At 35.5% G+C, this 22,053-nt stretch overlaps 2 protein-coding genes across 2 annotated transcripts; one reads left to right on the top strand and one right to left on the bottom strand.

The window, feature by feature from the left end:
* Positions 1 to 5,434: 5,434 nt before the first annotated feature.
* On the bottom strand, positions 5,435 to 22,002 carry LOC108666624 (zwei Ig domain protein zig-8). The gene is made up of 7 exons (XM_018153537.2): positions 21,639 to 22,002; positions 20,822 to 21,025; positions 20,333 to 20,487; positions 17,633 to 17,843; positions 16,488 to 16,615; positions 7,149 to 7,317; positions 5,435 to 5,951 (listed from the first exon to the last, which is right to left on the bottom strand). Exons 1-7 carry the CDS (start codon positions 21,697 to 21,699, stop codon positions 5,653 to 5,655), a joined length of 1,227 nt encoding a protein of 408 aa, XP_018009026.1. The 5' UTR covers positions 21,700 to 22,002; the 3' UTR covers positions 5,435 to 5,652.
* Positions 12,261 to 16,216, top strand: LOC125178062 (arrestin domain-containing protein 17-like). The gene is made up of 7 exons (XM_047880986.1): positions 12,261 to 12,378; positions 12,711 to 12,836; positions 13,033 to 13,241; positions 13,420 to 13,599; positions 14,158 to 14,340; positions 14,788 to 14,903; positions 16,012 to 16,216. Exons 1-7 carry the CDS (start codon positions 12,264 to 12,266, stop codon positions 16,163 to 16,165), a joined length of 1,083 nt encoding a protein of 360 aa, XP_047736942.1. The 5' UTR covers positions 12,261 to 12,263; the 3' UTR covers positions 16,166 to 16,216.
* Positions 22,003 to 22,053: the final 51 nt, after the last annotated feature.

The following is a 22,053-nucleotide window of genomic DNA, read 5'->3' as shown; positions in this document are numbered from 1 at the left end:
GGACAAGAGACGCATGGAAGATAGAGCTTCCAGGTGAAAAGCCCATACAAGCTATAAAAAAGCTTCGCAGGCGTAATAGGTGACACGTATGAACGTAATAGTGGCAACAAGTATAACGAAAATTAATACAAATATTCCATTCTAGAGTAAAGGCAGTAAGTAAAGCATTACAGAGGCTTTAGAGTATCGGAGAAAGCTCCAGAGAATCATGCCAGAAGTTAAGTAGTTACAGTCGCAAGTGTACCAAGAGGAGCCTCTCAAATGGAGAAGAAGGATCAATTTATTTTCATTGATCACATTATGGTTGATAGCATTTTTAGCGGTAAGAATTTGCGGTAAAAAATGATTTAATCAGCATTTTCGCATTACTTCTGCAAGTAGCGTCATATTTGAGTTGACACGAAACAAATTGTAGCAGAAAATTCTTACATTAATTGTCTAGGAGCGTGACGTCCTGTAAAAACAGATGCTTTAATCCAAAATTAATTTTATTGAAAATTAATTTAATTAGGGATTTAAGCCAGGTGCAGGGCACCTTGATTGAAAAATGTGTAATAGTAAACACAGCTTTAAGAAAGCATTTCTTTTCTCCTTTGCAACACCCGTAATGAGATCGTTCAAAGAAAAGGTTTTTCAGTCCGTCCTAAAGACGAAAACATACAATAAATTCTCAGTGCTACGTTGAATGATCAAAGCTGAAGGTTACAGCTGAGAAACACAGCACTCAGCTACACTAGAGGTGCAGTTCAAGTGTTTTATTATTCGCTTTATATCATTTTAATGCTTCGTTGTGACATCAACAGCGTTGCTGCACGAGTGACATTGAAAAACGATGCGCTAAATTCACATTTATGTTCCCAAAACCCAAAAAAAGGTGAATATTCTTCCTTGAAATGAAGACACCAAACGATTATAAAAGTGAAATGTAATGTAAATGATTTTTGTACAATTTGATAGTGAGTTCAAAATGTCGTAATAGACAGCTACAAAATACTTACCATGCAGAACATTGAGGGGACAGAGGATTAGCGTTTTAGACGTCGGACGTCGGTGTCCTGGAGGCATACCCTAGGTGCACTTGTAATGGTCGCAGTAATTCTATAGAAAATAATCTGAAAATTTTCATTGCATTTCCCCATAAAACCTTGCTAATATATAGATATAAAAATTAAAAAAAATCGTGAATTGTTAAATAAATAAATTATGAAATAAATAAATAGCAGGAAAAATAAATCCTTGCTAAGAAACGATTTCGAACGTCGTAATATATAACAATTCTGAACTCAATCTGCACATCTGGCCATGAGAAATCGGGCCGATAATTTGAAAGTGAACTCGAACTATATTTCATCTTGAAATTAAAAAAGACAAAATCGGTAAACCTATTGTATTCTATCGCTTAGCTTAACCATAACGAAGGTTGAAAAACGAACGGTCTTGATTTCCCCAGTGAACTTTTGGTAAAACATGACCGGCAAGCTGCGCCGGTACAGCTATAGCTTCATAAATCAAAAATTTACAAAACAACCCGAAAAATATTTAACTCGCCCATTACATGAAGTTTGCAAAGTATGAAGAAGCATTTATTTCCAGCGTAGTAAAAATGTTTTCATTTTCACAGAGCGTGTAGTTTAATAAAACCGCTCAAGTCACGCGACATTTTATAAAACTCTGAAAAATTTAGGTAATATTTTTTGGAATATTTAAATTTTCGGTTCAGCTTGAAAATTCCTTCTTTCCGACGTTAGAAGACATTTCTGAAACGAATCAATCGTAAACATTTGCTGAATTCTAAATAATATATCGACAAATGTAGACTTTCCATAGCAAACACACGCCTGGTAGGTAAACAGGAGCAGCGGTAGCCATATTGAAACTTACCGTTAACATTTTCCAGTCCTATTGATATATTTAAATTTTATTCATTATGACCACAATTCGGAATCCTTGCGCGTGGTTGGCCTAGGACCGATTATCGTTCGTATCGTTCTCCTAAAGGACGAGACAAGGATGTATGATTGAAAAACCTGCGAAAACTATTCGTAATAAACAGGTATGCGATAAATCCTTTAATGAAAAAGCTGAAATAAAACAAATATTTTAATGGTTTAATGACGATTCGTTTTCAGGGTTGCTCGAAGAAAACCAACGACAATGTTGGTGCTGCTCTCTCGTATGTTTTCATGACCCTCCTGCGAGACCGACTTCGGTAAATTAAACAGAGCCTTAACCCCAATCGTCTCGGGTGCTATTAAAAATGGACATATTTCGAATAACCTCTATGAAATGTAATGAAAATTCCCACAGGTTTGTTGGATGAGATATTCCTCAAGTGAGCTTCTAGTCTGGTGACTTTATTTTTTGGTCTGCCATTCTTCTCAAATAATCTTTTTTGGATTTATTAAGCTGTAAAAAATTTTAGGTTCTTCTTTCCTCTACCTTATAAGGCCCCGGTTCTTGAAAAAATTTGGGCTAGGGATGAAATTGTAGCTTGTGTATCGCACCTGGTTGGTTGACGCATTGTCATTCGCCATCACTGCGTACTCTGTTTTGCTTGGGACGATTCTCTGCCATAAATTGTACGCTTGAATGCACATTACGGAATATAAACATATTAAGAATAATCATAAAATAATTATTTATTAACAAAGTTCCGATCTCTTCTCACTCGAGTTAGTCGCATAATTGTAGAAAAACATGTTTTTTAAGCAAAGAACTCAAAATGTTATTTATTTCATAGAAAATATGCAGACGACTTTGGCTGATTTAAGAATTTTTTTCTACAGCTTTCTTCCAACATTAATTATGAAACCACAGCAATTGTAATTAAGTTAATCTATTCTTTGATCATCAACCGAATCTATTTTGTAGAACAAAAATGTACCTTCTGTACGTTTATTGAGAGTCGCGCGCAAACTCTTCCACAAGGAAACTTTAGAGGCTGTCAAGAAGTCACCAATGCGATCCCAAAATTGTATTGCATTCAAGCGACAATTTGAATTACATTTCACTTTCAGACATTTATGGACAGAGCGAGAAGGAAAAATTAAGGATGAGCCCTTAATTTACGGCATTGGATTTTTAAAGTTCTCAAATTTGCGATAAATATGAGGTCAAATTATTTGATAAACAAAATTATTATTAAATTATTTGAGTACAAATGCGCTGACCCGAGATGATTTTAATTTTGAGTTCAAGTGTAATATCTCACGTTGGTCATTTTAATGTTAAATGATGTTATTTGAAGCATGTTAAGCCTAAACAATGCTTCATCTAATTACTAAATAAACCTTCAGGAATTAAATTTTTGTTAAACCTTCATTATATGTAGCAGAATTAAAATTTCATCGTTAAAGAAAATAATAATTAATTTTAATTTGTGTTCATTATTTTTAATAACTCGAGAGATAAATGATAGTACATGATAATAAAGAAGACTCTTTTAGGAGGGATTAACACGAGACTTTATTCATTCCGAATATTTTAAATTTTCACGGTAAAATTACATGAGGATGCTGCATAATTTAATGTTTATTTTTTCATGTATCACTTGCTAACTCTTTCTCGAATTGATATCCGTGGGAATTGCATTGCTAATGGAATTTAACTCACAAAAATTATTCAGTTCACTATTTCTGATCTACAATACATGATACCTTCGAATTTTTTTTTGCTCGTTTCAAATGAACGAGTCCCGTTTCAATTTTCAATAAAGCAAGAAATATTTTAGTTCATTCCCCCTCATGTGTATTTTTAAATTCAACAATTTTATGCAATAAATGAATAGAAATTCCATTGCTCCTTCGTAATAGATTTTCCGGAAAGAGAACATAGCAATTGACGATTGCAGATCGTTGTAATGTAGGTAGATGAGCTGTCATTGAATTTTGAAATCCACGTGGTTTTGATTTATTACTGCGATGAGTGTATTCATAGTATTTAGAGAATACTGAGAGGCATGAATGCGTAGTATTGAATGATTTATGTGGTGGATGAATTCGTGGTATTGAGTGATGGCTGTCATGGATGAATTATTATGCTGGAACCTCGATAAAAAAATTAAAAAGTTTCATTCATGCACAAGACGGCTGTTTACTAGGATAAGATACAAACTAACGACGTGAACATTTATAAATTTTATTGTCTTTACATATTTGATTTTTATACCCTATTCTCACAAATTATTGCAATCTAAAAAATCAATGTATAATATTATGTAACTAAAAAATATTATTCTATTAAGGTTACCATCTATATAGTAATTCAAGTTATCAAGCGAGGCCCTGACTCATTGCAAGATAAATTTCTTAATTTCTTTCTGAGGTTTGTAAAATGTATTTGTATTTCTCAATATGTGACAAAGAATCGATAAAATATTCAAATATTAAATACACATAAATTTTGAATTATTAATTAAATTATTCATCAATACAAATATCAATTAAATCATTAATTATTCAATAACACGACCGGATTTAACCCTAAAAAATATATCGAATGTCCCCCAATAAAATTTTCACTTGGACTTTTATTTAAACACTCATTTAGGTTCCACCGTTGCAAGAAAATTGGTTGAGAATATCGAGAACTGTTAATCAATGATACAGAAACATATCTTACATTTTTCAAACAAAAACTGAAACTTCTATTCAACGCATATGATATCAATTCGCGAACTTTAGCATGTTTTTTATGTGCTTTAAAATAAAATTATTATTAATTAAATATTAATTAATATTAATTAATTATTATTATTAATTAATATTAATTATTAATTAATTATAATAAAAGTGTGCATTAAATTATAAATCTCTTTCGGTCGAAGAATATTTTAAAATTTATTATATCAAATTAGTCAAAGGAGTTTCGAGGTGAATGCCGGCATTTGATTAATGTAAATGTTTAACCAAAATATTTCACTTTAATTATTTTCAACCTGCAGTATTAAAAATCAAGGCCATCGCTTCCACGTGCCAAAGTTTAATGAAATTAATTATCTACAAAGGAAATATTTCAATAAATAAGAAGAATCTATCAGATATATTACAAAATTATTTAATGACATACTCCCGAAACGAAAAACAATCTATATACTTTCGAAATGCTGTGAACGATTTGCAATACTACACAAATTTAGCTGAGAAAATTACGGAAAACACATGGATGAAATGATTTTGGATTCCGGCAAACGGAAGGGTTTTGTGCAAGAATTGAGTGGGGTAATGAATGAGTTCAGCTCATTAACTCAGCTCATTAACTCGGAGAGGTAATGAGTGATTTCAGCCATACGGTGATCATTGTATGTTAGTACAAGAATTGGGCAGATAAGGACATGGTCCCGACACACAGAACATGCAGAAGTTAATTTCGCCCAACTTGCTGGCGAATTGAGCTTTCAATTGTAAAATTTGGTCATTATTAGAAAGCTGATAATTGGTAAACATTTAATAGGTTTAGCAAACGGATATTTTGACATATTTTGAATGCTTTGTATTGAAACAAACGGGATAGCACCACATCAAATAAATTTCATGGAACAATCATTTTTAAGTCTAAACTACATTACGCGATAATCTTTTCATTATAAACTATCATCGATGGCCAACATAATTACATGGATCCCTTAGCCAGGGCATCAGCCCGGCAAGCGAGTCATCTAATACACTGACGAAGATTATCCGTCAAGAAGAACCGTGCATTCTTTTTATCATTGGGGAAGGTGAAGTTTTTTCCTGAGGAGAAATTTTTCGTTTGAAAACTTTGTTGTGAAGAACAAGGTGCAGTCATAAGAGTCGACTTAACACGGTACGACACTCTCACGGCAGCGACGCACGACAAGGCTTCTACGGCCGGCAGCCCCACGAGGTACGTCACGATGAGCGTGAGCAGAACGTGCGATCCGAAGCACGCGCGGCACGTCGAGCCCGTCTGCATGGCCTGGGGCAGTTCACCTGATCATGTGTGAAAAATATGAAGAAATTATCTGTTCTCAATAATAAATATGAATAAATTAGGAGAAGTTTTTGATGCGAAGAAAATAGATTGTTATATTAGAAAATAACTGATCATTTGAAAACTGTCAAAATATATGACTCTTTAGAAAAAAATGGAAAAATGATAATGATGAATTAAAGTTTTGTTGGGAAAGGAGCATATTTCTCATAATGCTTTATGATGAAAGGTATCTAAGTATCTACATTATAAAAAGAATCTGCATTCTCATGTGATCAGAAAATGCAGAAGCAAATCAAAAATAAAGAATACACAATATGGAAAGCAGGTGGGCTCTGCATCGCTCAATAAATAATGGAATAAGCAGACAATATAAATTGATTACATTTTCTAGCTGAAAGGCAACGAGGAAACGATCTTTCCCATTGTTCCATTAAATCAATAGAGAAACAGGTTAAAGCTGTTATTTTTATTTTCATTTATCATTAACTTCGCAATTATTAAATTCTTTCTGGTGAAATCTGAAGCATATGAAGTAACATCGACATACGGTGGCCCGCAATTACAGATCTGAATTTTATCATTTGCTAAGTAAGGAATTTGCGCTTACAGCAAAAATACGAAAGAATATCTCTCAGAATTAACGCGGTGCTCCAAATAGCTTCAAATCCAGGGGTTGGCGTTTAAATAATTAGATTCAAATACAGTTTTTACAATGCGTTGTAAGTTCCACACAATCTTGACTATAATACAATAACTATCGTAAAGTTTTCGCACTACAGTTGTGAGTTCACGCAATCTCGACCATAATAAACAATACCTACTGTAAAATTTTTACAATGCGGTTGTGACCTAACACCATCTTGTCCATAATACAATACCTACCGTAAAGTTTTTACAATACGGTCGTTAGTTCCCCGCCGTCTTGACCATAATATACAATAACTACCTTAGAGTTTTTAAGGTTGTGAGTTCAACACCATCTTGACCATAATAAACAATAACTACCGTAAAGTTTCTAAAATACGGTTGTGAGTTCACGCCATCTTGACCATAATACAATACCTACCGTAAAGTTTTAACTATTCGTTTGTGAGTTCTCCATCATCATGACCATAATACAATACCTACCTTAAAATTTTTACTATGTGGTTGTGAGTTCCTTGCCATCTTGACCATAATACTATATAACCTACCGTGCAGGACGGTGAGGGTAACAGAGGCCTCGCGCATGCCCTCGGGACTGCAGATGTAGACACCGGAGTCCTGAAGGCGGACGTCTTCGATCCTGAGGATGCTGGTCGTGGTCGCGCCCTTCGTCGTGCTCACGCTCACGCCCTGCCGTGACCCGTCGAACGTCACCACCTTCAGGAGCATTAATACAGAAAATTTAGCAAGGAATAATGAGCGAATAGTTTTTATATTATTTATATTTACCTATTAACTTGTATCGTTATTTTGTGGCTTGATCCTTATTCGCTCTTGATATTTATGGTGCAAAATTTAAAGGGACTGAGAATGGTGTATCGAGTTTTTAAAGATGTATTACCGATCAATTAGACGATTTTTTTACGTTCGTGTTATTCGTACTTTACTACATTTTTTAGTTGAACTTTTCTATTATTCAATAGGTTCATGTGCTAAAACATCAACCGCATTCTGGAATTCGCGCGGTCGTTTCAAATTCAGACAAGGTTATTAATTCAGCGACGTTACTAGCCTTGGCCTGGCGCAGAGAGCTGAGATTCTATGCATATTGATGCCCATAAATATTGTGCCTGTGCAATTGATACCTCATGAAAATCTTGATCTTATTCTTATTCAAAATCTAGGCTTACCAAAATCTCTGTAAAATTTTTTTTTACATATTGAGCGGAGTCATATATGAGCCTCCCCAAACAGAATGTTGAGTTTTTTCATTTTATATCGCCATTATATTTAGCGGTAGAGGTGTAATCATTTAGCCTATCATGAAGAAAATTTAAGCGAAACAGTAGCCCGATAATTAAGTATGGACTGAATTGGCGGAATGATACCGGAATAAGGCAGTTTGTCCAGGCCAGGCGCTTGCAAGAGGCGCTATTGTCTTATAGAGAAGCATCTTCAGTCCCTGCACAAGAATTGCAGTCGCATTCGCAATTGCTACCCGTTTTTATATGAAGTCAAGTGAGATTTATCATAAATAAATTAGAACTGGAGCGATATTCACCTTAGCAGTTAAACAAACAAACAACAACGCAACCACGTGATTGGAAGAATAAATTTTATGACCTGCACATGGTTCAACGATTTTTTATTCCAAGCAACAAATAATGAAAACGTCAACTTGCTTTGCGTGCACTTCGACATGCTTGCGTGACTGTGTTTCCATTACTGAGCGTTGTCTCTATTTCAGCACACGTGAGTTGCCAGAGCTTCAACATGCGAGCGTTGACTTTAATCCTGTACTCGCCGGTTGCTTTTGTTTCAACATGCTTATTTTGCATGCGTTTCAACACTCGTGTAGTGCGAGTGCACAGTGCTCGAGTCGTGACCCACGTATTGAATACTCCCGGGTTAATATGGATACTTCAACGAACATATTTTTAAAGTATTGAATGCTTGAAAAATACATGAAAACGTTAGTGACACTTGTTTCTAAATAGCGACTATTGTTACTTTTGTTTGAGTGTCAACCGCCGTCAACAGGGTACCTGCATGCAAGCCCTGATGGAAGCAAGACGCCGTGCGCGGAAAAATTTGTACTTGGCTAGTCCAGTTACACGTGATTCTGTCTTTGACTCATTCAGTGCAGTGCATTAGTTGGAAAAAAATTAATTTTATTTCTTGAATTTTCATTCTGGAGGCTCACGCTCATGTGGTCTACGTGGAAATTTGAAATTTGACCGAAAATTTTTAGTCAACCGTTCAGTACCCCTATTAAAAATTTCGTTTAGTTTGTTCCAATTATTGGAAATTATGTTCCGTTTTACTGTAACGGAGACCTTAAAGATTAGGTTAGTTTAAGTATTGATTTCGAGAGACATAAAGAAGCATGAAAAGCTGAACTTTTCACAGCTCAAGTGAGACGGAGGTGACTCAAAGGGTGTTCTGGGCTACTGTATGCTCACAGTAACCAGAGTGCAATTCACTTTTTGTTATCTTTTGATTTAATGCATGCCATGGGCCATTTTGAAAGTTAATGCATGCCTCGTTACTATTTTGGTCTGACCCAACCGTTTAAGTCGTCTCTGACGCATTGATATACTTGGCAGTATTGCCGGCTTTCGAGCCCTTAACTTTACGCCCTGTGGCGCTTTAACCCTATTAACTTAGCAAAGTTGGGTCGACCAGTCATTCATTAATATACTAACCTTTGCACTCAATTGCACTGTCCAACACCTTTGTACCTCTAAAAGGCTTTAAAGCCACTTCTAAATTGACCCCAGCGGTAATAAATTAGAAGGTTAGTCTCGAAATATTTAATCTTAACTTTTCATAAATTGAGCAATATATCTTGATCCTCATAATGATTAATTGCATATGATACAATAGCACTTGTTCCATCAATCTAATCTTGGTTTGTAACTGTTAATTTTACAGTATAACCTCCGGTGTATTCTCGTACGTCGCATCTCTTTTGCCGTGTGCTTCATGCCTCCAGTGCAGCCAGCGCGACATTATTTGTGCTGTACGCGTTATTTCATTTGAGGTTAGATTGGGAATATGCGTTCGCTGTCAAGTTTTGTACCGCTGAATTGGAATTGTTGAGCATAATTGATAAACTCATTTCTCAAGCTCCGGCATTTATTTAGCAAGGTCTCTTTTTCTACTTTCAGTTCCCTAAACTGCATCCACAGCAGATCCGTTATTCTACTTCGCTGGAGCCGAAGTTTACCCTTTGGAGTTTCAATAAAATTGATAGCCTTTATGTACGTTATGTAATTAATAGCCGTTATGTATGAATTCCTTACACTGCCATGATTTAATTGGAAGTGTCTATTGCACGTAAGATAATGTGCATAATTTGATGAAGTGCCTAATTCGGAAAAATTTTTGCCACTGAGGATTGATTGTCTTTGCTTTTTGTTAGCCTCAAGTTATTTACAGCAGTGTGTGAAAATACAGATAGTAGCTCGAGAAATATAAAATAACTAAATATTAATAAGTTTCTTCATAAACGAGCCCAGACCACAACCTTATAATATGGTTAGTATAAGCGACGTTATTTTCAACCGTAGGTACGGTTTACTTCGTTTTTATTAATGTTGGGCGTAGATTATTGAATCTATTTGCAAATCTTCGTTTTCAAAACACGTTTCTAACAATGTTTCAAGAGGCATCGCGAAAGGTAAAGCAGGTACGCAAAAATACTTACAATGCTTCATAACTCAAAAGTTTGTCACGAACAGAATGTAACATATGTAGGTATTCATTGGTGCTCTGAACAAAATTGTTCGTCTAAAAAAAGCAATTCCTCGGATCACAGACTGCCCCTTACCTCAAATCTGTATATGTAAGAATCATAGCAATTATAGCGAACAAGGGTAGAATGAGGATAACAATAAATAGTCAACTGTGTCTACAACGTTAAATTACAAATGTTAATTGGAATACATATTGTGTCTATATAAGCGTAACTGATTAAAGTCCAGTCATATAAACTCTGAACTCGCTGCGCCAGTCAAGACGTACAACGCCTGCCTGCCTTCTCCAACTTCGAACAGGAATCGGCTGTAGCTTAGGCAGAACTGAATCAGTTTCCTCAGTTGGGCTGGACGTTGGGCATTCATATGTATTCATAGTTATTTTCTGTATTGTAACTGCGTCGACCAACCATCGATGCAACCAAATTTATTAATTGTTTACAAAATAATAATAATAATAATACTATAGAAGTAATAATATATAATTCATATAATTGCAAGTAATATAATTTAATCAGTTACATTTATTTCAGAATTTGAATTAAAGAAAGTACACACGACTACTTAAAGCTAAGTACGAGTACGAGTACGAATTTAACAACGAGTATTAAGTATAATTAAAGAAATTTATTCCATTAGTAGAAAAAAGCAGATTGATATCAATCAATTAAATCATTGTAATGCTACAAGGCGCTATTTTACCAATGTCATAACATCAAATATTTGGATTACATAAAAAAAATTTATGAGTGAGGAAAATTTAGTAGGGTAACGTGGGGCAGCGCGCCCCCCACTTTTTTTAAACTAAATTTTTGATGAAGTTTTAATTGATACGAGGTGGTTCTTTGTTTTGTTTACAGGTGCAACTAATGAGGAATGTATGATGTGAATTAGACGCCTATAGAGTTATTCAATTTTTAATGAAACACTATTTTGTAAAAAGTGTCAAAATGGGTATTTTTATCTGGACTAAAACAGTTCTTCGCAAAGAACTTAATAACGCAAACACTTAGCAAAACGTAAATCCGTACACTTCATCCCAGTGAAACTGTCGACCGGCGGTAGAGAACACGGACCAATATCTGCCATACTTAGCGAGAAACCCGCTATGGGCCCGTGACCCGCAGTGGGCTCGCTGCCCCATGTTACCCTATCAATGAAAAAAATGCATTCGAATCTGACTGACGTAATTCACTGAGACAATGCTCTCAAACATCATGACATTATATTATAGAGCGTCATCCCTCCTATCGTCAGAATTGCAATGCACAGATAAGATAATACTCAGATTGATAGCATAGCACCTGATCGATAGCATCACCACATCACCTGACAAGCGCAGCGATAAATACTATCTTAGTAAGTAATATTTTTTATATATTAGAAGAATTACACTAGTAATCAGAAATATATTTTGCTGAGTAGCATAAAAAACAATCTGGTTGACTTGGATATCAATTTGCCTTTGAATTAATCATTTTCCGAAGGAAAAACAATTTCCAAAAGTTTTATCAGAGTCAGAGGTACACTGGCGCTATCTCTTTCACGGAAACATGGTCTCATCAGTAGACCTCCGTACGTTGTTCGGCGCAGTCGTGGTAAAACACGAAACCAATTTAAAAATCATTAACCTGTTGTTGAAGTCCTCGGAAAGCACGTTCTGGTGATTCCCTGACCAAATTTGATTATGAGGTGACGAAAAAATACGTAATTTCAGTGCAAAACTTCCGCTTTCGTGGTCTTTGGTGCGGTCGTACAAAGCTTTTACCAATATTGATGTTCATGAACACGTGAATCGTAACGATTTGGTTATGATACACTAACGTACAATAATTGCAAATAACTTGATAAAATTCAATCACATGCCATACAACTGAAGTAACGAAAAAATTCTCTGATTATAAAATGGGGATTAAGTTACTATTTGTTGATCTTAGTCCTCGACTGCTGATATATTTCCCTGGGCAATTGCTCGAAGGAATCGTCAAGGTTGATGTTGAAAAATCCACAGTATGTAAAGGTAACTCAGATAAAGTCCTCTGTAATTCTGTAAAATTAATTAAAATGGAAATCTCGCCAAAAACTTGCAAATGAATTATGGCTAGGTGTAGTACTTATAATTTGTGTTGTCTTCAAAGAATTTCTACATTATGGAAGAATAAATTTTGAAATATTTTTTACGTACAATCAGGTTCCATTCATCCGTTGACATACTCATTTTCAAATCTTTGTATAGGGTGAAAAACAGTGTTTCCTTACGGATCTCTCGATCCTTACCAGTTATTCGTATTTAAGCCATTCATTGCATATGGAGGAACATGGCTATCGATGCACACCAATTTGTATGAGCAGGAATCACTTTAACTTGTTTCGGAGAGGCTTGGACGGAGTGGAAAAAAAGATCGATGATGGGCAAGCGTTATTTCTATAATGGAGAAGTGTACGGCAAGCAGAAGATGTGTCTTTGGGGGGAAGAAGGTAAGATCCAGTTCTATTTATTTGCTATTTGCTCTACAGAAATTACAAATATTGGACTCCACTATTTTAAAACCACTACTAAATTTCAATCGAAATCGGATAAGCGATAACCTTATGCCATCATGCCTAAATCGAAAGTTGGATACGGTAGAGAAGGGTCTACCCATATTGCCTCTAAATTTAAACTCTATTACAGGTTCGAGGAACCTGGCCTCTGGCATTCACGAATTTCCCTTCAGCTTCGTGCTTCCTGAAGAGATGCCTTCGTCTTTTGAGGGACCGTATGGCTTTGTTAGGTACAAAGTGAAAGCTAAGGCTAAAGTTCCGCATGGTTTGGACAAGAGATGCCAAGTTTACTTCTCTTTCTGCCAGCCGTACGACCTCAATCTGGATTTTAGAGCACAAGTAGGCTAAACATGACATCGATCAAAAATATAGATCCATGGTGATTACAATTTTCTCTCATTGCATTATTTGATGCTGTGTGTTTAGATTTATTCATAAACTACTCTTTTATTTAATTCCGATTAATATTACCTCATACGTTACACCTGACATACTAAAGACATTCTATTTTCTACAGACGCCGCTATCGGTCGTATCTCGCAAAGATCAAGCATGGAGCGTTAAAAGCCAAGTTCAAGTCACCATGGAGCTCGAAGGACCAACGCGAGCTTACGTTCCTGGAGCTACGGTCAATCTGAGGGCCAGAATAAAGAACGATGAGAGTTCAACAATAGAATTCAAGACGGCAATGAAGCAAGTGAGCTCATGGTTTGGGTCTCCCAAGTCAATTAGCGATTTGAAAAATTTACGCAAATACAAACTGGTTCAAAGTTACGTGTTGATAGTATATTATTTTAAATAAGCAGTCCCATTGAGGCGCAGTAAAATATGATGGATATTGATAACAAAGAATTATTTGAGAATGAAATTTTCAGAAAATGCAGTATGAGTCAGACACAGTTTCATCTCGTCACAATTGAGTGATAGATTCAGCACGAAGAAATACTTTTCTTGAACATATGTCCAATTTATCCTCTTTAGGTATATACAACCAGTACAAACGTTTGTTTGAAGTGAACATTGTTAACATACATGAATGATAGACGAAGAAAATTTTAATAGAAGGAGTACAATGAAATATTTAAAAGCATTTTTATGATTCTGAACGTAGAAAAAAATAAAAAAAATTAGGCGTCGTGGCAAATTAAATTGACTTTTAAGGAATGAATTATCCCAATGAAATTAGATCCCGTTTTCAACATATATAATTTGAATATTTTACATTGAGCAAATAATAGGGTATATGTACCCACAGAAAGTCGCATATCACTCGAAGCGTCGACACCGCATGGAGCACAGCCGGAATGTCTGGAAGGGGCAGACTAGAAGTTGTCTACCGCACGAAGAGAGCGGATGGTTCGAGATCAGCTTTCAGATCCCAGCGGTTGTGCCAAATTTGAAATTTTGCAACATCATCGACGTGGAATATGTATTTCAGGTATTTTGATTCATATATATGCCCTAGTTTTACGTTTTACTTTTATTGGTACTTTTACGTTTTTACATACTAAAATGTTTTTCAGCCTATTTTAACAAGAATCAAATGGGAGATATATGTTATGTGTAAAATGTTATATATGAGCTTCGAAAAAACTTTCTTTAATTAGCATCCCCTAGTTTTATTCTCATCAACGGGATTCTATAATTTCCTGAATTATAATTGTCAGTCCCGAGCAACATTAGGCTAAACTGCCAATAATTGCTCATATTTAAATAAATGAGAAAGAATCGAGGATAGAAAGTAAACGAGAAATACTTTGTTGGGCTGATTTGAGTATTTAGGTTAGATAATTAATTTATAGATATCTCATGGCTTAGATTTACACCAAGAAACTTATCAGGTAAATCGTATTTGTTTATATTAATAATTCTTTGCTTCATCCAGATGAAAACAAAAATGAAAATGAACCGCGACGTGGAAATAAGTCAGCCATTTATACTCGGCACAGTGCCGTTCAAGGCCGAGGCGCCGACGTACGAAGAAGCTGCTGTGTCCGATGGGTGAGTTCACTTCAAAGGTTTCAGAGATAGCGTATAAGATAAAAATAAACTGTAAGTCCTGGTTGCAGCGGAAAATTCATGATGAAGGGAACTGGAGGTTTCTTCACTGCAGCAAGGAAGTTTGTGAATAAGTTATGAGCTGAATGTTTGTATGTTTGGAGGATTCCGTAAAGACGTGAATTATTAACTTTTTTCTTGTGGTCAAAAGGCGTTGAACAAATGCAGAGTGTATTCCTTGGCTTGCATCAGAGATATCAATGAAAAAGTTCCACCATAGTTTTATCCAACAAATCATTCAGTACGTAGTAATATATCCACAGAAATTTCTACGAAAATTTCGTGAGAAACTGACTGCGGTCTTGCAAAAAATAGAATGGGTTCCCAAATATTTTTTTCTGGTAATTCTAATTTTTTTCACTGAATGCAGTAGTAATGAGTATGACCAAGCCTTTTAAATTTTGCGCAATCAGTATAAGAGAAAATTTAGCGATCAGAGACTGAGCATAACAATTTAATATGTGAATAATATGTATATTAATTACCTAATTTCTCTTGATTTTCTGTCCGCTCATTGAAGCGAGAATTTAGTGGATGCTATTAGAATTCGGGGTTTTGGTGCGAATGATAATTTCTTGGTGATTAATTTAATCATAGTTTCGAAATGCTGTGTCTCTCGCAAATAAATAATTTGTCTTCTTGTTTTATACAGGCAGTACTGGGAAATATCTTCAAAATAACTCCAAGCTATTTTGATTTAATGGAAATAACCTGGTATCTAATTAAAACTGGTACCTCGAGAGTGTGAACAACAATCGTCATTCCGGTACTCTTCCTGCCACAAATAACAAAATATATATTTTTTTCATTTATATCAGAAATTTTTTCATCATTTTTAAAATTTCGTTTCTTTTTAGCGCATTCTCTCATTTATGGGAAAAATGCACTATTGTGATCGCCATGTCCGTCTGTCCGCTCGTCCGTCCGTCTGTCTGTCTGTCCGTCCGTGACTTCACGTTTTCGTCGACAAGAAAATGCGCTCTCAGTCACTCACTGCATGCAGTGAGTACTGAGTTATATATATTTTTTAATTTACTGATAATTTTTTCAGAACATTCCCTAGCCATCCTCCCGCCACGCTGTCCCCGCAAGCAGTTTCTCCTTGTCACTTCTGCACGAGTCTCTCCTCCAAGTCCAAGCAGCGACTCAAGGGCACCAACCCAGCTCCTAATTATGTCATATTACCTAATCCTGATTACATTTAATTGCATGCAAGCCAAGCCATTCTAACTATTGGGTGATATCTCGTATTATGATACTTTTGTGAGCCATTTTAATAGGTGACTTGTTGTATCTGATAATTATTCCTAATTTAGCTACTTACGTAGGTTTAATGGTGCAAATCGTAATTATATAACGGTTTCACAATATAGGGACAGCTATAATCAAACCCCTAAAGAAAGACTATCCAGGATATATTAACGTCCCACCGTAAAATGGTGATCAGACTTTAAGTATATTGTTTCATTATATTGTTTTACTTTATATAGCAAATTGTATGATGAAGTTAGAATAACAAAGAGTTACCTTGCTCTGATGGTACCAAAATACATTCCTGGGAGGCTCAGGGCTGTCGGGTACCACACACGTGATGTTCAGGGGGGAACCGCGGTCCACGAACAGCTGCTCCCCAGAGGTGATCACAGCCTGCGGCTCTGAACATAGGATGGGTCCACAATATAATTAATCAAGGGTCCGCAATATTTATTATAAGGGTCCACAATATTTATTATAAGGGTCTACAATGTTAAGCATAAGGGTCCACAATATAATTAACCAAGGGTCCATAATATTAATTATAAGGGTCCACAATATAATTAATCAAGTGTCCACAATATTTATTATCAGGGTCCACAATATAATTAACCAAGGGTCCATAATATTAATTATAAGGGTCCACAATATAGTTAATCAAGTGTCCACAATTTTTATTATCAGGGTCCACAATATAATTAACCAAGGGTCCATAATATTAATTATAAGGGTTCACAATATAATTAATCAAGGGTCCGTAATATTAATTATAAGGGTCCACAATATAATTAACCAATTTTGTTCAGGTGTACAGTGCCTACCATTGCGTTAGGTTTTGTTGAAACGAATGAAAATATAGTAGTGAATGTTTAATTTCCTATGAATTCTTTGAGAAATTTCTGCAGAGGGGAAAGAGGCCAATTCCAAAATTGCTGGGTCAATCAATTGTGTTCCGATATGCTGCGCTTAGAATTGATTTTGGTCTTGTTGTAACGAATACACATTTAGAAGTGAATAAGCTACATCCTAAGAATTTTTATGAAAAATCTCTGTAAAGGGCAATGAATCCTGATCCAGAAATTGTGGGTCTTCCCTTAAAATTTTGTACACTGCAACGTGAGTTTACAAATAAAGCCTTATACATAAGCTTAATTCTTAGACTCCTTCATTGAATAGTAAAATGTAACAGCAATAAAACCTAAATATATCCAATTCTACCAGCGCATGAGGCTTATCATAAACGACTCGAGAAAATTGTTATTCTTCGAGATGGAGATTTTTTATATAATTTTTTTCCAAATTGGTTGATAGTCTGACAGTTACTGATAAAGAATAAAAAAAAAATAATAAAATCACTGATAATTAACTTGATGAAAAAATGCTCATTACCGTGGAGACGAATAGTTCACTAGACTTACCTACAACGTTGAGTAGCACAACTCGCGCCAGCGGTGGTCGGATCGACACCTGACATTCGTATTTTCCAGTATCACGGATTTGCGGAAATTTGATTCGTAACGACCAAACGTTGGACCCTGGCGTGTTGTGGGCCACGAATCGATCATCGTTCGTAAATGTGATTCTCCCGACTGTCAAAACGTGAATGTCTTCGTGACGAACCCACGAAACCTGTAACGTGAAGACATAGATAATTTTTAACATAACAGTTAGTTCATCGCAAATATTGAGAATGGTGTATGTGTGTGTCAAATGTATGTAGTGCAACAAAATTTGAAAATAATTTACTCACTATAATCTAACTGTTGAAAAGTGCTAGTCTGTGTGATCATTTACATGCATGCATACGAGTTTTCGTTTATGTTTCACTTCACGTTAGTGGTGCTATTTCATTGTAGTTCGAAGTGATACTAATTATAATTTACAATTTCATTAGCTTTAGACATGTTAAAAGGAATGTGAGACATGAGGTGTAAATATGTGAAGTCCAAATTGGCAGCTCTCAAATTTGACGAAAATCGGTCGCTAAATAAAAATAGATTAATACATAAGTGCAATAGTCATTGACATTCTAATCCATCTTTGTTAAATTGGGATGATCTGTGAATCCTCGAATGAAGTCTTCAGTATGAATTAAAAACGATCATCACATTAAAATGAATGGAATGCTCGACAACTAAGTCAAATTTTCAACCTATTTTCAAATCAAGTAGCTTAACATTTCAGTACGCGAACCAAATTCTCATTTCGATGTACTTTCTTCAATGTTAATGTACAAAGAAGAAAAAAATATAAAAAAGTTCTCGGTTCTAATTACGATCTAGTTAAGACGACTCTTGCGAGCATAGAGTCTGGAGAGCGTGCCTTTGAATTCCAATCAAGACCATTAGGACGCGAGTGAAATTAATTGGAATATTTAAATTCATAAATTAGTATGTTTTGAGCCTTTAAAGATTTATTCTTTGCGGTAATATTTTTTCCTCAATAGCAATTGTGCTTATTGCATTTTACGACGGTAGAGGGACAATCGCATTACGTTGTCCATGTCTTTTTATGTCAACGCTCTTAGTTTCATGACGACGTTTCATAACAGGCTCATTTAATTGGTAAAAATCAGATAGATGTAGAAAAAGAAACACACATCGCGTGTTTTTTATTTGTGTTTATTATACGTTACTACTGACAAGTTGTTACAGGACACTTGCATGTAAAATATAAAGATATTGCACAAATATTGATCAAAGCTGGGATTGTGGGATATGCTTGAATTTTGACGAATTATCTTAAAGTATTTGTTGACTACTGCGTAATTTCTAATTAATAATATAACATAGTACAAAAGTCAAATAACATAATAAATTATTTCTTCCTATTTACCGTCTTTCAAGTCAACAAGATCGAAATATGATATAATTTTCGGTCATCTCACTAACATAAAGCCAAGGAACAAGAGCGTATCTTGAGTAATTGTCTCGCTCTGACAGCGGACAATAGTGGCATTGCCGTCCTTGTCCAGTAAAGTAATCTCATTCTCTGCCCCAAGAAATTTTGCGCGGCCAGGGGCCATGTTTGCATGTCGGCGAATATTGCGCAGCGTCGACCATCGTCGGATTACCGACGGCCGGCCAATTTCCTTAAGTTTGTCAACGTGACGCCTAAAATTTGGATACGGACTACAGAATAAAATTAAATTTGTTTCCTTTTTAGCGCATTTTCTCATTTATGGAAAAAATGCACTATTGTGCTCGCCATGTCCGTCTGTCTGTCTGTCTGTCCGTCCGTCCGTGACCTCAAGTTTTCGTCGACGAGAAAATGCGCTCTCTGTCACTCACTGCAGTGAGTACTGAGTTATATTTTTTTTAGTTTTGACCGGCTGGTAGCCGAACATAGCATGGTAAAGGTCTAGTCGCTAAAAACACGGCTGTAATTTTTATCAAGGATGTTCGTGTTTATGAAGGGAACCGAAAGAAGCTGTCGTGTTTACGTCCCGCCACTTGCATGCTAATTCATGACATTCGGACCCTGAATAAACTTGGCTTCATTCTCCACCTTGTCATTACTGGTACAATTCGGGCGTATGCTTTTATGTAGTTTTTATTTGAGCGAATTTTTATGTAGTTCGTATTTGAGCGCATGTTTTCATGTAATTCTTATTTGAGCGCATGTTTTTATGTAGTTCTTATTTGAGAGCATGTTTTCATGTAGTTCTTATTTGAGCGCATGTTTTCATGTAGTTCTTATTTGAGCACATGTTTCTATGTAGTTCTTATTTGAGCGCTTGCTTCTATGTAGTTCTTATTTGAGCGCTTGTATGTTTTATGTAGTTCTTATTTGAGTGCATGTTTTATGTAGTTCTTATTTGAGCACATGCTTTTATGTTGTTCTTTTAGCTTTCAATCGAAAGTGAAATATATAAGCATTGATTTTTGTTTTCTGAATCTCAAACATTTAATAATTTACCATGTTTTCTCTCATTCCCCAATTTCTTGAAATTTTCCATTATTTTAATTTAAAAATATATTTATTTAAAAATACATGTAAATACATTTAAAGCCCACAACAAAATTTATCCAGAAATTCTCGAATATTTTGATTCCAGAAGGAAGTTCTCAACGTATCCCCCGATATTTGCGTTGCGGTAGAATATTTCAGGCACTCACGGACTTTGTGCCGAGGTTGTTGACTGCGCACTTAAGCTCAGCCATCCTGCCGCGGATGACGGTCACGTTGGTTGGGGTGGTGTCCGCAAAACTCGGCTTTATGTCGTTATTCTGAAAACTCGGAGGTGGAGTAAACATGGCTGCCAGACCCGGACCTGTGATACATAGATATTTATTTCAAATATACGATAATTGAGTTAATTTGGTGTCTATTATTTCAGGTAGTCATTCCTTAGTAATTCAGGACTCAATAAATGTCAAATTGTGTCATGAATGCAATTTATCACATTCGAGGTTTATGGCAGATTCAATGCACATGTAATGCTATTTTTTTAATTTGACACTGGATGTACGAATTGATGCATCTCAAAATGTCTATTTCATTTATTTAATTAATATTTATTAAATTTATGATATAATATAATTATAAATGATGTAATATAATTATAATATTATATTATAATTATATAACATAATTCGCTAGCGCACCAGCAAGTGTGTTGGAGAAGACGGTGGTGGTGAGGTGGGGAGGGGCGGGTGAGGCAGCGCGAGGCTTGACGTGAGACTGACGAGGCGGGCTGTCGGTCACGACTGGTGACTTCTTGAAGAGAAGTCTTGCCGTGTCAGAACCTGGTGGTGACGTGTCCACGTCATGGCTGCCTACGAATTCGTACGCGACGACTGCGTTCGTATCTGTTCAACACGCGACGAAAAATAAGTATGTAAATAGAAGCAAATTCTTATACTTGGCTGCGGTATCTTGATCAACATAATCAAACGTTTATTAAATAATATCTATCACTGTTAGGAAACTGAATTTTATTGCTGTTATTTGTCGTGTATTCGTATGCATGTGTTAATAACTATCTCTTATTAGTATTATTTTTTTTAGACAATGAGAGCTAAATTACCGGGAATCACTCCAAGTAAATGTCCTAAATCAAATTTTGATTCACAAATTCCACCATAATTTCGAACTCTAACTATTTTCATTAATAAGAATCACAGATTTTATAATATAGATTTATAAATATATGGTAATAATTGTACTGAAAAATAATGTCAACTAGTTTGCAAGACAAATGTGTACCTTTTTTGTTTCGACCTTCAATTGAAACATTTTTTCGATTACCTGAAAAGCATTAGATGAAATTTGATCTAATCACCAAAATCATTGTTGTTCCATTTTTATCATCTCAATTTTGCACTTTCCTTTAGTTAGATTGAAAATTCCTCATTACAGGCTAAATAAAAAAATCAAGGTCTAACTTCTATCACAGAGAATTAATTCCATTTGAATACTCACCCCGAGCTCGGCAGAGCAGCACCAGAGAAGCGACGCAGAACCAAAGTCTGGTTGCATCCATCGGTCTTCCTGAAGAAACGACCGAGATTTTCAGAGCTCACGACACACGATGTCGTGCAGGGTAATGTCATAAGTCGAGGTCTTGCAATAAACGCAGACTTAATTGACTGTTGGAAGTGACGGTATCATAGTTACGCTTAGAAACGTATCAGACCACTACAGCTTGATGGTAGTTCTCATGGCCATGTAACTGACATAGCAAGACGAGGTATAATAAATACACTCTGCAGTTTTTAATAAAAATGACGTAATCTTCTTTTTAGAAATGTCAGAGCCTGATTCGGATTTATAAAATGAGAAACTGTACAAGAAAGGAAGCGGCAAGATTTCCTTTGACAATCCAACTATAGTTTTT

Source organism: Hyalella azteca, unplaced genomic scaffold, assembly GCF_000764305.2.
Source record: "Hyalella azteca isolate HAZT.00-mixed unplaced genomic scaffold, Hazt_2.0.2 contig6751, whole genome shotgun sequence".
In the NCBI taxonomy this organism is placed as follows: domain Eukaryota; kingdom Metazoa; phylum Arthropoda; class Malacostraca; order Amphipoda; family Hyalellidae; genus Hyalella; species Hyalella azteca.
Note: the sequence above shows the minus strand (reverse complement) of the source record. Positions and strands in the feature narration are given on the sequence as shown.